This window comes from Crocodylus siamensis, chromosome 1 (assembly GCF_052110815.1).
Source record: "Crocodylus siamensis isolate JL-2025a chromosome 1, ASM5211081v1, whole genome shotgun sequence".
Taxonomy (NCBI): Eukaryota; Metazoa; Chordata; order Crocodylia; family Crocodylidae; genus Crocodylus; species Crocodylus siamensis.
The window spans coordinates 394,397,795-394,415,853 of record NC_143395.1 but is presented as its reverse complement, the minus strand read 5'-3'; the positions used below and the strand labels follow the sequence as shown (position 1 = coordinate 394,415,853).

Sequence of the window (18,059 nt, the reverse complement as noted above, 5' to 3'; positions counted from 1 at the left end):
ATGCCCCTTTTTTGCCCTTAGGCTCCCCTGGATTTCCCTGTTTAGCCAAGAAAGTTTTTTGGCTCCTTTCCCCCTTTTCCCTCATACTGGGATAGTCTTCCTCTGTGCCCGAAGGATCACTTCCTTTAGGAACAACCACCCTTCCTGGACTCCCATCTCACCAATACTCCTATCATGCAGTGCATCATTGACTAGACTCCTAAGGACACTGAAGTTAACCTTCCTAAAGTCCATCACTTCTACCCTACTAGTTAGCTTACTCACCCTACACCGTGTGGTGAATTCGATTGATTGGTGGTCACTGTCCCCAAGGTGACTGCGAAACTGCAGCTCCCCTACCAGGTCCTCCCCTGCAGCCAACCTTTCTGTGACTTAATACAAATAAGCAATGCAATTTTTAAAACACATTTTGCACATCATGTGCCAATATTTTGCTTCAATGCTCCAGTGGAGGTGCGATAGTACTGGATAAAAACATTGCATTTCTGCTGAAAATCAAAACTAGCCTTTCTTCAATTTCTGTTCTTTAAAAACTTTTGTATCCTTTATGTCAGACCATTTATTTTAAACATCCAACTTTTTCCTATATGGCTTATCATATGTATTATACTAGCCCCCAGAATTTTCTAGACATTGTACAGTCTTACAGAAAGACAGTGACCTTGCCTCACAGTGTCTTCCAAGACAGTGAATCCTGGGACTTAGACACACATTACATTTGTTGTGTCGTATCAGCTGCTTCAGCACAACAAAAAGCAATTGTCCTCACGTTCATGCTCTGTGTCACACTAAAATAATTGCTGGTCTACCATAAAAATTGTAAGTCCACAACAAACAAACAGCAACTTCTTTGTGCAGGAAGTTTTTCTTCAGCAATTTTAATGTATGTTCAAACTTTTAGTATTACAAAAATAATGTGTGTTTAAAGCCCTGCACTCATGCTGTATTTTCTCACGTACCACGTACCTCCAAATAAGACACACACCCAGTTTTTGGAAGGTAGAATGTAGAAGAAAAGATTTTTCCAGAACAGTGGCCACCTATGTGACAGAGAGGAAGTCCTCCTGGTAACAAAGGCTGTCCAGAAAGTGTGGTATCCCAGGAAAGTCTGGATGAGGCAGGACAGCAACTTTCTGGTGTGGCAGTACTGCAGCAAGGCTAGACCCCAGACCCCTCCAGGGTCAGCAGCAAGAGGGTTTTTTTTACTGTTACTAGTTTTTTTATATAAGCTCCTGTAAATAATGAAGTGTTGTTTGCACATCACAAGCTTCATCAAGATACTGCAGACTGAATGCAGCAGCTCATTCACCTTCAGCCAGATCAGTGGCTTTTCAGCCCTAAGCTACTGCCTCACCAGCAGCTGTGAGAAGATTAACACTAGACTCTACCTGTGCTGTTTGCAACAAGTGACAGCATTTTCACTACTATTTTAGCAGTGTATCTGTTTGCTTCTTTTCTTCCATATTCCCTGTTCTGTTCCAGTAAAGAAAAATCAACTTCCCCACTTAAGACACACGTGCCAATTTTGGAGGGCTGATTTTGGGGGGAAAAGTGGTATAAAAGTAAGTACAGTAATTGTTCAGTGACCTGTGCTGTTGCACCAATGCCCTGATGTTCAGTAGTGTTTGTAAGTGACTTAGAAAGTAAAAATATGATCTGTTACAACATACAACTGAATATACATTATAAAACAACAAAATGAAGAGAACAGTAAAGGAGCAAAAAGTTTATTTTACTGAATAAAATGAGCAGATATAAAGGTCCTTCTATCCATATTTTAAACAAGGTTTAGGTTTCAAGTTCTGTGTTTTCTAACCAAATCATATTTTTTCTGTAAGGCAGTGGTTCTCAACAGGTTTAGTCTCAAGCACGAATCATTAGACTCAAAGCAGTCCTCAGAAAATTCCAGCTCTTAGCTTTCACTCATTTGTGAGTACCAAAAAATAAGAAGAGAAATTCTTCTGTGGTGAAGAACACACCAGTCAGAATGTTTTTAACACTGTAAATTTGTATTTAAAATCTCTACTTTATCTTGTGACTCATGTTTGCACACCTAACAATACTAACATTACATGGTACCTTTCATTATTCTTGAAAGTATCTTAAGGCACCGCGGGTGCCATAGCACCCTGGTTGAGAATCATTGCTGTAAAGGTTTGAACCTACAGGTTATTAAAAACTCTGATCTTTTCAGTAAATCACTCAAATATATACTCAACTTTGAATCTTTGCATTATTCCCACTGATATCTCATGCTCAACGTGAAATGCTTCCTGAAATGTTTTGATGAATCAGGGAGAGAGTTTAAGAATCAAAGCCAAAATTCTCTAATAATCTTTTCTAATAGTCTGGCAGAAACTTTATTCGGTGAGTTTTTGATAGACCTGACACAGCATGTCTTACTTACCAGTCAAATTAATTTTGAGGCACCTAAGAGCTCATTTCAAGCTATCATTAATTTTTTATCTTTTTCTGGATTAATATTTCATCATATTTTTAAATTTTTAAAGTTCTTCATATAGATAGATATATCTATATATAGCTATATATATCTATCTATCTATAGATAGATAGATAGATAGATAGATATAATATAGATTCATTACATTCACTTTCTTTTCAGGTGATTTCCGGCATTATGACACACATTATAATAATTCCTTTTCTTCTAACTTGTAACCTACTAACTCTAGTATATCTCTTTTTACGATTGATGGTGGCAGTCTCATGACCAATTTAAAGTCAGTTTCTAGAATGAATGGATTTCTTTCTTCAGTAAATGGTAAGAATCCTGCTTTACTAGCTATAACTTTCTGGTACATCAGACATAATATCACAAAAGTAATTCAAAGTTTGTTATTTATTCATTAGTCATACCGCACTATAATATCAAAGCACCAGTAGTCTAGCATGTCTTTACATAACTGGTTGCTTTTTTCTGTTCCTCATTTTAGGTGCTGTTCCTGCCACTAGACGAAAACAAAACTTTGATAATGCTGAAACTAAACGAAGAGCTCTTTTAGAACAAAGACGGCAAGCTATAGCAACTACAATAAGGAGACCCACCCATCCTGCACAGGTATATATATCAGTTACCGGGATATTCAGGTAAAAATGTCAGTCAAATCCAGTTGTTACAAGACATCAACTCCTATTGCTATGAACTTCCTAGAGAAATAATAGAAAATAAAAATTGGAGTCAAATTGTTTATTTCTAAAGCAGGAGTTTGATTCTGTGACTAACCAAATTATTTTAGGCACCTTTTGTTTAATGAACAGTGCATGGGACAATTGCTCACAAGTATGTGAGGCAATTGCTTGTGGTTCTATTATTGTCCTGCTTCATTCTGGTTTTGCATTCTGCTTGCTTTCCTGCATCTTGGGTGCGTCTACTGCACATTTAGTTTAGTGCTTGCATAATAAAGTACTAACTAAGAGTGCAGTAATTAGAGTTACTGTGGAGTAACACCAGCGCATGGGTTTTTTGTGATGCTTACTATGCATTAGCCCAATAACACTGCAGAGTAGGCATTAACATGGGTTTAAACTGCCATGCTACTGCTCAGTGTTATTAGGCTAATGCACAGTAAGCATCTCATGTAGACATGCCCCTTGTGTGACTTTGTTGTGTATCCATGCCTTAGCTAACATAATTAGGACCAGCTAACAAACTTGGGGCCATACTTCTCTTACTAATGTATGTTTCTTAAGTCCTTTATAAAACTATTACTACAAAAGATGTGTGAGTCTTCCTCCTTGGTGCTGTTCTGTTACTTAGTTTTAATCCTAAAATGACAGCATATTACAAAAATAGATGGATAAAGAGATTTTCAGGGATTTAAACAGGATGGAATAGTATAAGGTGCCTAAATCTATTTAGGTGTCTAGAAGGTGTAGTCTGGCTTCTGGTACTCTTCAGCCAGAGACTAGTCATACCATTTATTAAGTGAACATAAAGCTAGGTACAAACATTCAAAAAGCCTGAGGGGGAATCGATCAGACCTTTGCAGGTTTCTCTAAACTGTGTACAGTGGATCAGTATGAACAGAAGACACATTCTTCCTTTGATGTGGTTGGGGCATGCTGATCCCTGCATTGGCCAGCATGCTGGAGATGGCAGAGGACAGCCAAATGCAGCTGATGGGCAGGACATACCAGACTGGCTGCTGGACACACGCTCCCAACCCCTTGCTGTCAGCCACAGGGAAATGGGAAGCCAGCATAGAATCTTTCCCCAGCCCTGCCTCCCTCCAGCTGCAGGCTGCCAGCGTGGACCTGCCACCCCCAAACCCAGCCAGAACAGTTGAGGGGGCATGCAATGGGGGCTTCCCCTCTCTCCCCCCCATGGGGGAGGGAGGGAAAGCCCATGCCACATGTCCTCCTGGCTGTTCTGGTTGGGTCTTGGAGGGAGGCAGGGTGGGGACCTGGCAGGGGACCTCCACTTTCCCCTTCCCCGCCACTCCAGCCACTAACAGCTGGCAGAGGGCAGGCCTAAGGAAAGCTGTGCTGGGCCAGCAGCTGATTGACCCAGCATGGCTTTTCCCCCAGCCCTGTCCCCCACTAGCTGTTAGCACCTGGGAGGTGGAGGGCGAAGCAGGGGAAAGTGGAGGAAAGCGGAAAATTATTATTATTATTATTATATACTAACAAACATAAAATGTACTAAATTTAGTTACTTTCTAGTTATTATTATTTACTGTTTATGATTAATTTAAAAGAAGGCCTTGTATTTTTAAGGAAAAGCTACTAATTTTCAGATTAGATTACATCTGCAGTGAAAAATAACAAATGTTTGGAAAAATATGGAGGAAAGTCCACTGATGAGTGTGAAAGCCCCAAAGTTTCTGCAAGCACTACAATAATTTCTCTAAACAGCTGCATTATATTTACTTACTTTTAGCTTTTAACTGTTTTATTTATCCTTATAACAGATGTAATATTTTTGTGTAAGTTTGGCTGCTATCAACCCATCACCAAAGTGACATAAACTAGATGTTACTTTATATCTTTGTAGAAAGCATACAGCTGTTTTTGTTTATTCCAAACATAAATATTTCTTTTGAAGAACAACTTTTTGTTTTCAGCACTGTGTGTCTAAGGTATCGAGTTAAACATAGCAAATTAAATATTACTGTAGCTGTTGCAATTTAGTTGTAGTGACCTCACAGTATAGTTTGATTTAGTTTAATGTAATCTAATATCATAAATGTAATCTTACATCATAAATGTTGTTGTTGGCACAAGGATACATGTAATTGATTTAAAAGTTAACAACATTAGAGCTATAATCATAGAATAAAGTATATGTATATGGTCAGATGTTCAATTAGGGCTTTTAAATAAAGTGTCTAATTGAAGCTGATCTGCTTGTTATGGTGTAAAAATTTTGGTGTTAATATAAATAATTAATCGTCAAAGAATTTACAGAGTGTACAGTCAGGAAGGGGACAGACATACCAAATAATATCGATAATAATCAAAACAGGTTGTGTCTACACAAGACTGACTGCACAGTCATTACTGAGCAGTCATTTAGTACTTGTTTGGTAGTTCTATAAACAAGTACTAAATGACTGTACAGTAACCGGAGTTCCTGCACAGCAGCTTCAATGAACAGCTTTTTTGTGATGCTGACTGCTCAATAGCCCAAGACTACTGCGCAATAGCATTGCATCACTGTTGCTGTCACGCAACACTACTATGTGGTATTCTCAGGCTACAGCACATTCAGTATCTCATGTAGATGTGGCCATGGTTTTGGTTTTTTTATTCTTTTTTAATTTTCTGGCAAAGTGACAGCAGTTTCTTATTTGTAATATAGTGCCATTACAGCATCCAGGTAGCTGTTTAAATAAGTTTCAGATGAATACTTTTATTTCGGCCTCTTGAAGACTCAGATCAAGTGTATCTAACACTGTATTCATTCAGCATAAAAATCAGTGCTGGGAAGACCATTCTAAGGCTTATATCTGACTTATTCCTGCTCCTGTTTTGTGGAACTAAGGTTGTACACAGGCTCCTTACAGGTACTTTTCCTGATGGTGTCATTGACAAAGTAGCTATAGTGGAAATAAAAGATATCCAGTGAATGTGATTATAGGTAAGGGGAAGTTTTCATGTAATGTGAGGCACCAGTGACCAAATTTATTTAGCCCAGATCTGGGAAGAGTTAAAAGAAACATTAAAATTCTTTTGTTTTTCAAGGAATTTTAAACCTACCATGTTGCTTCTCAGATTTCTGTAATCACTGCTGAAAGTGTTAAAATGAATCTAAACAAAAAAAACCTAGGCTGTCTTCCTACTGTAATGGTTCTCCACAATGCAGGCAGTTGCTTACAATTCCCAATATAGTCATAGGTATATAACAGTGTTAGGCCTTTGAAAAATTCTATTAACCCCTAATATATTTCAAAATACGTGCAGTAAATTTTTTAACCCAAAATCATACAACTTGTATACTCTTGTAAATATAAAGTATCTTACTTAAATAAAACATTAGCAGTTACAGAAGTATTAAAATTATTTTAAATACTGTGCTAATGAAATAATTGTTTTTTACAGAATTCAGTACATACAGTCCAGCTAAGTCCTTTTCAATATGCATTTGAGCCAGTGCAAGCAGTGAGTGGCATACCTAATTCTGATGAAGGTATAGTAGTATGCTTCAGTTAAATTCTTATTAGAAAAAGATTATACATTATACATCAGCTATCATCTTGTATCATTAATGATTCTAAATCAAAAACTATGTTATCTTGGCTTGAAATAAAGTGTTTTCTGTAGAAGAGTAATATACAGCATATCATAACACTTACAACTTATTGTTGTCTTTACAAAAGCATCATGAAATTGAATTAAATCTCTATTACTTTAGTGTTGTGCCTTTTAAGTATGTGATACATTCAAGAACAAAGTGGGCATGTGTACACATGTATTTACTCTGCAGTAAGTGGTTTTCAGACTGGTGTCTACACATGTAGATGTTACAGCTCAGCAACGCTGTGTGCATCGACTTAGGAGTAAAGTTACTGCCAAGTCAGTCCACACACACGGTGTTACTGCACAGTAAGGCATATGCACATGCCTTACTGTTGCAGTAACCATGCAGGTATAGATTCATAGATTCATAGAAGTAGGGTCAGAAGGGACCTTGCAGATCATCAGGTCCGACCCCCTGCCCTGGGCAGGAGAGAAAAACCAGGCTCAAACGACCCCAGCCAGGTAGATGTCAAGCCTCCTCTTAAAGACCCCCAGGGTAGGAGCCAGCACCACTTCCCTTGGAAGTTGGTTCCAGATCCTAGCCACCCTGACTGTGAAGTAGTGCCTTTGGATGTCTAGTCTAAACCTACTCTCTAACAACTTGTGGCTGTTATTCCTTGTTACCTTGGAGGGCGCTAGGGGGAACAAGGTCTCTCCCAAACCCTGTTGGTCCCCCCTAGTGAGTTTATAGACAGCCAACAGGTCCCCCCTCAGCCTTCTCTTGTGAAGGCTGAAAAGGTTCAGGTCCCGTAGCCCCCTTTCATAGGGTCTGCCCTGCTGTCCCCGGATCATGTGGGTGGCCCTTCTCTGGACCCTCTCAATGCTGTCCACATCCCTCCTGAAGTGCAGCGCTCAGAACTGAATGCATTACTCCAGCTGCAGCCTAACCAGTGTCACATAGAGGGGGAGGATCACCTCCTGGGCTCTTCTTGAGATGCATCTGTGGATGCATGACAAAGTACAGTTGGCCCTACTGACCATGACCTCGCATTGTTGGCCCATGTTCATCTTGGAGTTAATAATGACTCCAAGATCTCTTTCTGCTACCATGCTCTCAAGAAGGGAGTTTCTCAGCTTGTAAGTGTGCTGCTGGTTCCTACTCCTCAAGTGCAGCACCCTGCACTTGTCAGTATTTGAAACCCATCCTGTTTTCATTAGCCCACCCCTGTAACCTGTCCAGGTCCTGCTGTAATCTGTCCTTCCCTCCTAGTATGCCCACCTCACCCCAAATCTTGGTATCATCAGCAAATTTAAACTGGCTGCTTTTCACCCCAGCATCCAAGTCACTAAAAAGAAATTGAACACTGTGGGACCAAGAACCAAGCCCTGGGGGACTCCACTACCCACTTCCATCCAGGTCGAAAAAGACCTGTCTTCCACTACCCTCTGAGTATGACCCTTCAGCCAATTTGCAATTCATCTGACTGTGTAGGCATCAATGCCACAGTCACCAAGTTTTTAATGAGAATGGGGTGGGAGACAGTGTCAAAGGCCTTGCTGAAGTCCAGAAAGACTACATCTACCGTGACACCTGTGTCCAATGCTTTTGTGACCTGATCATAGAAGGCAATCAGGTTGGTCTGACAGGACCTGCCCCTAATGAAACCATGCTGGTTGCCCTTGAGCATCATCCCTGCTGTTGGCCCATCACAGATGTGCTCCTTGATAATCTCTGTTTCCCCAGGATTGAAGTAAGACTAATGGGCCAACAGTTGCCCAGGTCCTCCCTCTTCCCTTTTTTAAAGATGGGGATCACGTTGGCTTTCTTCCAGTCATCTGGCACCTGGCCAGAGCACCATAAGTGCTCGTAAAGTCGTGCCAGGAGCCCTGCAATAACCCCTGCCAATTCCCTCAATACCCTGGGGTGGAGAGCATCTGGACCTGCTGCTCTGAACACATCCAGCCCTTCCAGAAGCTCTCTAACCCAGTCTGCCCCAACCTTAGGCCTGGCAGCATTTCTCCCAAGTCCATCTGGAATCTTGGTCAGGGAGTCCTGGTCCCTGCACAAGAAAATAAAGGCGAATAATTTGTTAAAGAGGTCTGCTTTCTCCTCTGGTGCAACCACCAGATTGCCAAGCATATCCTTCAGGGGCCCCACATTACCTGATGCCTTCTTCATTCCCCTAAATATTTAAAAATGGACTTTTTATTATCTTTGATCCATGATGCTAGCCCTAGCTCAGTATCTGCCTTAACTTTTCTAACAACCCCCTTACAGACCTGAGTGGTGGAGGCATACTCCTCTTTGGTGATAGCCCCTCCCTTCCACCAGGTGTACGCCTCCTTTTTGGCAATCAAGCATTCACAAATGCCCTTGGCGAGCCAGGGGGGCTCTTGCCCCCTTTGCTTCTTGTTGGGATTCTCACCCCTTGGGCTCTGAGTATCGTCTCCTTAAGGAATGACCACTCAGCTTGGGCACTGAGTTCCTCTACTCTCAAGGACCCCAGCGCCTCTCCCACTAACCTCCTCAACTCATTGAAGTTGGCCCTTTTAAGGTCTAGGGCTACTGCCTTGCTGCAGGCCCTTGACACCCTGCGTTGGATGGTGAATTCCAGCAAGCGATGATTGCTATCGCCCAGGTGGCCGAGGACCTGGAGCCCTCTTACCAGGTCGTCGCCTGTGGCCAAGACCAGATCCAACAGGGCATTCCCCCTGGTAGGACTGTGCACCTCCTGGGTTAAGTGGAGGTCCTGTATCTCGGCCAGAAACCTCCGTGAGCTGTCTGACCTGGCTGACTACTCCTCCCAGCAGATGTCCGGGTAATCTAGATCATCCCTGACAACTACATCCCTTGCCTTAAGTGCCTCCGCAAGCTGACCCAAAAATTCGCGGTCCAGCTCTTCCCCTTGGTTTGGAGGTCTGTAGTAGACCCCCACCATTAAGTCCCTTTCCCCATGACCACTCTGTATCCTGACCCAGAGCACTTCAGCCTGCCCCTCCTCTGACCCCATCCTGCTGGTAGAGGTTGTGTATTGCTCTTTGATGTAGAACGCCACACCCCCACCTTTCCTTCCTGTTCTATCTCACCTGTAAAACCTATGGCCCCTAATGTTAACCGACCAGTCGTGGGATGAATCCCACCAGGTTTTTGTGAGCCCTACTATGTCTGGGTTTGAACAGGCTATTCAGAGGGCTAGTTCCTCCTGCTTATTCCCCATACCATGAGCATTTGTATAGAGTCATTTAAGGCCTCAGATTGCTGCATGTGCCACCCCCCTGATTTTTAAAACTATCTGGATCCCTGTTACGTACCTGGGTACTCCTTGCATATGTCACTTGTCTTGGTCGTGAGGTGTTCTTAAGTTTTCCTGCGGCCCCATCCCCCGGCGAAGCTAGTTTAAAGCTCGCCGCATGAGATCAGCCAACCTGAAAGAGAAGACACGCTTGCCTTTAGGTGCAAGGTGTAGCCCATCCCACCCAAGCAAGTCCCCTGCACAAAAGCATGGGTCATTATACAGGAACCTGAGGCCTGCCTGGTGGCACCAACTTCGTAATTGCCAGTTGACCTCGCCAATGCAGGCCTTGTGTCACTATCTGTGCCTACTCACCGGGAGAATAGAGGAGAATACTACCTGTGCTCCCGTCTCCTTAAGCTTGGCCCCCAGAGCCTCAAAGTCCTTCATGATGTGGTCTGGGTTTCCCCTGGCTGCGTCATTTGCTCCCACATGGATGAGAACCATGGGGTACTGGTCTGCAGGTTGGATGTAGGCCGGGATCCTCTCCGTGATGTCCCGAACCTGAGCCCCAGGCATGAAGCAGACCTCACATGCCATGGGGTCGGGACAGCAGATGGGACCCTCCAGTCCCCGTAGGATGGAGTCCCCAGTGACGAGCACCTGGTGTTGCTTCCTGCTGGTGTTCGTTCTCTGCGCTGTCTGTGTTGTGTGGGGAATGGCATCGTCCCCGCTGAAGGCATCCCCTTCGTCATTCTCCATCACGGCTGCCAGGACCTCATACCTGTTCCCCAGTTGTACCTGGGAAGCCTCCACCACTCTAGCCCAAGCAGCTCTAGATCTGGTGGACACCTTCTGCCACTCTTGTGTTGGACACGTCTCCTGTGGGGGGCTGTACAGTGGATGACTGGGCCTGCAGTGAACAGAAATAGGAGTTGATTTCATCCTCTGCAGCCCTAATCCCCCTCAGCCTGGAGCTCCCTCACCTGCCCCTCCAGAGCCCTAAGTTGGGCACAGGAGGGACAGGCAAGGGAACCACCAGACCCCCCCACCACCACCACTGTCTGCCAGGACCCCACTGAGCCTCCCCCACAAATGGGAGAAGGGGCCGCCAACCCTACCCTGAGCTCCATCTAGGTGGAGATGTCAGAAGAGGCCGGGGCGGGGCCCCTAGCAGTCGTGCCCCGCATCTGCACTATGTCCATGGAGCTGAGTCTACTGCTCTTGCTTGTTGGAGGTGCCCTTCTGGGCTGCTACCATGCTCCCGCCTTACGTGAATGCCAGCGCAAACTCATCAGGCAGGTAGCAACCTTCATCATCCAGGTAGCAAATTTATGCCCAAGTCAGCATAAGTCACAATAGTTACTATGCAGTAGAGGTCTGCACATGTAAACACACGCCTGTACTGCACAGTAACTTTTGGTTAACCTAAGTTACTGCACAGTAACTTTGCGCATGTAGACGTGCCCATTATGTCACTTTATTGTGGTTGTTGAGCTGGCTTCTGGGCTAGCAACCTTCCTTTAACCCTATTGTAGGGTACAGGAATCTTTAAATATAGCAACTTCTGAATGCTAAACTGTGCCTGGCAAGGGAAATACCATGACCATGATGGTGGCAGGGGAAATACCTTGACCAAGGTAATGCAATTCAAATGGCACTGTGTAGTGGAGGGTTGCACCCTTGTCTGCTTGCAGACAAGACTCCCTATGAGAGTCTCATAGTTAGCTTCCCACTGGACAGCTTCCAGAGGGAGGATCTTGGCTACATGATGACTTTATGGAAATGGGAAACTCCTCCCTACCTTGCTTCTGCTGCCATATTGCTGAGGGTAAGCCAAACTCAGGGCCATCCGAACCCGCAGCTTCTGGGCTTGGGCCTACATGTAGGATGCCCACCAAAGGATTTGGAAGCATCTGAAGCCCCAGGCAGGGGTGCTGGTACTAACGCCACATTTGGTTCTTGAATGACTCATGAATTTGGAATTGATTTGGCTGATTTGACTTGGAACACAAAAAAATTTCCTTTAAAAAAAACAAAACAAAAAAACTGTGCAACCTTAACATTCTTTCAAGGCATTCTTTGTGCGTGATATACATATATGTTCATGAAAATGAACAGTAAGTTTAGATATTATAAATTGTTTTTATTTGAATATTGAAATAAATGTTCTGATTGTGACTAGCTCTGTCATATTTAGTTTCAGAAAGTACTGCTCAGTTTCTGCTAACAGAAAAACTAGCAAGTATATCAGTTACAGAAGGTGAAATGCTATCTGCTATGGAAACAACACAACCACGCAGACAGCCATTGGTGCTCAACAAGCCCCAAAGACTTGGCATGACAGCATTGTCAATGGAAGAACATAAAATTCTTCAGTCACTTGATCATCTCAATCAGAGGCTGCAGAGTGAGTACGGTATATAGTTTTATGCATTAAGATATAGCAACAACCTACATTCTATGTAATGCCATAATTTAGTTTGAAGTACATATATGCATACATGTATAGATACACACTTATACAAACGTGACATATGTAAGTAGGGAAACATAATATCCCATCAGTTCCCTCATGTTGCCTTTTGCCACTTGCTAGATATTAATAAACAGTGGTCCAGGCCCTCAAATCCTTATTTACAATTTGTTTTGAATGAATGTTAATCAATTAAAGGAGTTTTGTATGATTAAAAGTTAGATAAGAAGTCAGTGTTTATTCCTGAATTTTGTATGCCATTATACTCGCATATATTCTCTGGTCCCACCTCCTACAGTAGGATATGTGACATGTCAATAGAATTTTTAAAAGAGGCTCTGATTAGCTGTTACTAAACAAGAAATATATTGAAGCAAAAATTGAGGCATACATTTTAGAGAAACAGGGAAGAAATGTAAAGGCAAAGGGAAGAGCAATAAAGAGACAGAAGATAATGGAATTTGAGAAAAGGTTGAAATTAGCACCATGAAAAGAGAATCAAAAGAAGAAAGTGAAGAAGACAAGGAAATGAGAAGTACAGTGCAACAGAGAATATAAAAGGAACACTGAAAAAAATAGAACAGTATAAAGATTGCAAACCACATGATTAAAAAGCCTGAAGTCATAATATAAATACCATATGGCTAGTGTCAGGTATCCAGGTTGTAGCCGTATTGGTCTACAGGAAAAAGCCATCAGGACTCATAGTAGAGATGGTATCTTTTATTAGGCCAACAAGATTTTTGCTAGTGTGCATTTTAGAAGTTTGCTTCCCTTGCTTTTCTTAGCCAATTTAGCTCCAGGGTTGGACATAGCAAAGTTAAATGATGTACTAGCTTCTTACCTTATGCACTGTACTTCTTAACTTTGGTACGTTCTGTTCTATAGTTATCAAGCATTATGGCTTTGGTTCCCTTTTTACCTAAGCTCTACTCAGCAATCATCAGGGAGTCTGTTCTGGGGCTCTCCAATAAGTGCCTCCAACATACCCCTTCCCTTGCCTGTTTTATGCCCCTCAGTAGGAGAAAGGGAAGATGTCTGGTACAGTAGGAGAAAGGCAGGATGGCTGGTCTAGGAGGTGACTCTGTTAGTTTTATATTGGGAAGCATTTCTTCTCTATGAAAGGAATTCTTTTCATGCAGTTTATAGCCAGAGTCCAGCCACTTTGAACTTGAGCTAGGAGCATCCTTCTCCAGTTGATGTTTCCAAGTGTTCTTAGCTCCAAATGATATTACTCTATGTAGAATATAAAGGATGCAGTAATTCTTTCTGGACATGACAAAAACAAGGTTTACTTTTTTGAAGTCCATATTTAAAATATAACAACTTTCTAGCCACATGTAGATGACAACAAATATTTGTGACAGAAGTGCCAAATTCTGTTAAAACTTCACCACCTTATTTCATTTTCCATTTATTTTATATAAAACTACCAAACTGTGTCTTTGTGGTGATGCTATTTAAATGTCTTATCTATTCTAAACTGGTTATCTCTGTTGTTATCCCATCCCCCAGTAGCTGGCCTTTTCATTTTGGGATGGATTTATTTGTAGAAAGCTTATTCTTGATCAAATAGTAATTCCAGGTTTTAAAATACGGATCAGGCAAATGTTTCACTATCCCCCAAGGAAAAAAATATTGCTGTTAAACTGTATTTTCCACAAACTTCAGGATGGTTGATACTGAATACTTGATCATGAGTCATGTTTCTGTTCTAGCATGTATTTTAAATGATTGTTGTGTCATAATTTCATACTATTTTTAGATATCCAGGAATCCATTACCAAAACCCCATCCACTTCAAGGGGTTTTCAGATAATTTCCCCTCTGGTAAGCATTCTATTTCAATGTAATTTTCTGCATTTTGAACTTATGGCTGATTTTACAGTAAAAACGTAATAAATAATGTTGACATCTGTTTGTTTTAGATTTTATTGAAATGCCAAAATCTCAGATAGCACTCTGAGTGTGATGGAGCAAATCAGTGAACTGTTGGGCTTTTCAACAGAGCTGTGCCGGTTTTTACCAGGCTGTCTCTCCCTTTTTGCTTTAATTGCCCTATTGGAATCTGGAGCAGTTGCCACACGCCCACAGCCTGAGAAACCCAAAGAACTTCCAAGGACTGATTACTGTGCCACCTCATTTGAGCTAGATATGGCCCCAGTTAATTGTTTTGCCCCAATAATGTAGAGGGAAAAACAATTTGTTGTGGTCCCAAGGGTAATCAGTGCTACAATGAAATCTTTTTCTAGGTCTGCAGATAGCCTAGGGCAGGGTTCAGCAATGTTTTACAGCTGGGGACTGCTTTAATGGAGCTTAGTTCCAAGCCTGAGCTGCTTCTAATCCAGCCTTCACCACTGCTGCTGGAGCCAGAGCCACAATCACCTCACCCCCCTGCCACCATGGCCACTACTTTACCCCAACCATCCAGGCAAAGCCCTCACTGCAGAAACACCACAAAAGGCCCCCAGCTCCGGGGGCTGGATAAAATGGCTCTGCAGGCTGGAGACAGTCCCCAGACTGTAAATCTCTGATCCCTCACCCAGGAAGTCAGGCTTTTGACCCGTAAGAGGGAGATTTGGATTCTAGCCTCTCTGCAGCTTAAGTGGATTTGAATCTATATCTCCCACTTCCCATGAAATTGCCCTTGAACCAGGCTACAGTTTAAGCAAGGCTGAAGGCATTTAACCCTCCTCTTGAAACAAAGCCACAGAGTAGTAAAGAATCATGAGGACAGAAGGAAAGCAAACAAAAGGAAGCTATCTATGTATCCCAGTGAGGAAGACACTCTTCTAGGAAAGAGGATGCCCTTGGCACTTGGTACCTTGAAGGCTCAATCCTCCATCAATACAGTCTCACAGTGTTTCACATAGCTGAAGAAAGATGATTGCTTAGAATTATCAAATGATGTTTCTTTGAATTTGCATTATATATTATTAAATATAAAATGTTATATATAATATTGGTGTCTTCTGATTTATTATGGAACATTCAGCATGGTTCATCCTCCCCTTCTGTGGATACTACATTATCTACGCAGAGGCATCCGAGTATGTCAGCTGACCCTCGATTACGATTGCAAAGAAGATACTGACATGGTCTAACAAAAACTGCTTCACTGGATTTAACTTTAATGTGGCCTTACAGGTACACATTCTTCATGCTACAAAATCAAGAAAACATACATTTAAACATTAACTCAATTAATGTAAGCGAAATAGTTTACATTACAAACCTTAACTATGCACTTTATTGTAAAATATTGTATTTTAAAAGAATGTATATACCTCACCTTTTAATTAATGTGTTACTTAATGCATTGTATCTTTAATTAAAATGAAATGCAAAAGACATTATTTTGTTACTCAGATTAAGATTATGTATAAACTAATTTCCAATTTCCTGGTTTTTCCGATTTTCTAATAAATTATATTATATTTATATAAGGTATGTTGTGGAAAATAATCTAACTAGAGTCAATCCACAGAGTTTGTCAGGGGAGTGTTCCACCTTTTATCTTTCCTTTGATGGCCCCATTACAAATTACTGCAGGCTTATCTGTACCCCTGACCTAATAGTTCTGTCTGTTGGCAACCATATGCAGCTCTAGAAGGTGATCTTATCCTCCAAAGTAGCTGCATGTTGCTCTTGTAGGCCCCCAGCACATGTTCATTTAGTGGCGTGATGTGATCTGTTCTCCAATCCCAGCAATTGCACCTCCTGCCATTCCACACATGCATGGCAGGATGTGCAATGTTGGGATCACAGATCAGATCCAAATGGTTCCATTACTACTTGTCAGTGCAGGGAGAACTTAGAAGCCTGGACTCCCCCTGTACAGGCAATTTGAAAGCCAGGTGCCCACAGTTCAGCTCAACCCAAGCAGTGCCAATCGACTGATTGTCAGTGCCAGCCCCAGGTCTGCACTGGGGCTATTTGAGACTCCCATGCAGTCCCAAGGCTGGAACCAACAATGAGCTAATTGCTGGTCCCAACTCTAGGACCATACTGGGGCCAGTTCAAGACTCCAGTGCAGTCACAGGGCTGGGACCGATAATCAGCTAATTTTGGTCTGAGGCCCTTGACCATGCCAGAGCTGGTTCCAGAACCCAGTTCTAGATTCTGGCGAGGTCCCATGGCTTTTGTCCCCAGCCCTGGGACTGCACTGGAGCTGGTTCAAGATTATTGGTCCTGGCACTGGGACTGACAACCATCTGATTGTCAGTCACATCAGAACCAGTTCCAGACTTCCCTGCAGTCCCAGGGCTGGACTCAACAGCTGATTGTATGTCCCAACCCAGGAATGCACTGGAGTCTTGAGCCAACTCTGGTTACCCTCCCACATGTTCATTTTAAGGTATGATGAAAACTAGCCACAAAAATATTATTCCTTTTCTCGTGAAATATTTTTGTGTCTTATTTCCTGTTTTGTAGTGCTGTTAATTCCTTGAATATGTGGCAGGGTTACCATTTATGGCGCAATTGACAGATTAATCGCATCTTAATTGTAACATAGGCTATGGGCCTCTCAGTTAAGCAGCCTTAAGTGTGTGCATTGTGTCAGCAGCTCAATATGACTCACCACCTTCCCAGCTTTATATCTGTCATCTGCTTCAAATCTATTATTGAAAATGCTGGAGCCTAGCCTCCTTCAGTCCTACACTTAAAAGCACCTTCCATCAGTTGTTCAGGCAAGGAAGTTGACATAGATTAAATATGGCTAATATTAGCTTCAGAAGATGGACCTAAAAAGCTACTCTTTGGGTGCATCTACACGTCGTCCTGCAGTGACATAGTGATGTGCTATATTCCCGTGCGGCATGCTACAGCAATGTTGCGATCACACAGGTCTACACATGATCGCTAGCTACATCATTGTAGCAACACTGCTACACTGCTACAGCAACATAGTGGCAAAAGCTAATCGTGTGCTGCACACACAATGCAGTAACTGCCCATACTACACTATGCTTTTGTACTTCCAAAAGGAAGTACAGAAGCACGGCACCATAGGAATGTTGCCATAAGGTGACATGTAGGTGCACCCTATATGTGGAAGGACTTTTAGAGAAGCACTTCTGGGAGCTTCCTTATATGAGGAAAGTAATGGCAATTTCAAAATAAAACCATTTTGTGTGCAATTAATTGGGAACTACACAACAGTGGGGAATACTGATGGCAGCACTGTCAAACGCATCTATCGTTTACAACTTTATAGAGAGGTCATGTGGTCCAGAAAATGATCTTTGCACACAAAATGGTTTTATTTTGAAATTGCCATTACTTTCTCAACCACCCTCAGCAGGAGGGTTAGGGTACACACCAGCTTAGGTGTCCAATATCACATCTAACTGTCGCTACTCAGCCAAAATGCCATTTTTGTTCTCCAGTCCATAGACTTTCTCCCCTGTCCACACAGTCAAGCAGGGAAAAACACGTTGTGCTAAATCAACAAATGATCTTAGGAGTTGTAATACCCTGTATTGCAAAAACCTCACCTTTTAGGCACCCTCCCACTGGAGTGGAATCCACAGGCAATTGTAGGCAAATTGACTGTAGGCCAAGGTTAATCCAACAAAGATTTGAAAACAAAACTCATAGTTTTAACACCCATAGTTAATCCAGTGTTTCTAATTTAGGCTGCTTACAGA

At 42.3% G+C, this 18,059-nt stretch overlaps 1 protein-coding gene across 1 annotated transcript in view; it reads left to right on the top strand.

The window, feature by feature from the left end:
- CEP126 (centrosomal protein 126) overlaps window positions 1-15,823 on the top strand; it is a 53,652-nt gene extending 37,829 nt beyond the window's left edge. The window contains exons 8-12 of the mRNA XM_090053340.1: window positions 2,955-3,079; window positions 6,562-6,649; window positions 12,133-12,342; window positions 14,174-14,238; window positions 15,404-15,823. Of these exons, the coding sequence (XP_089909466.1) occupies window positions 2,955-3,079; window positions 6,562-6,649; window positions 12,133-12,342; window positions 14,174-14,238; window positions 15,404-15,502 (587 nt within the window). The 3' untranslated portion in view covers window positions 15,503-15,823. The remainder of the gene's footprint in view (window positions 1-2,954; window positions 3,080-6,561; window positions 6,650-12,132; window positions 12,343-14,173; window positions 14,239-15,403) is intronic.
- Window positions 15,824-18,059: the final 2,236 nt, after the last annotated feature.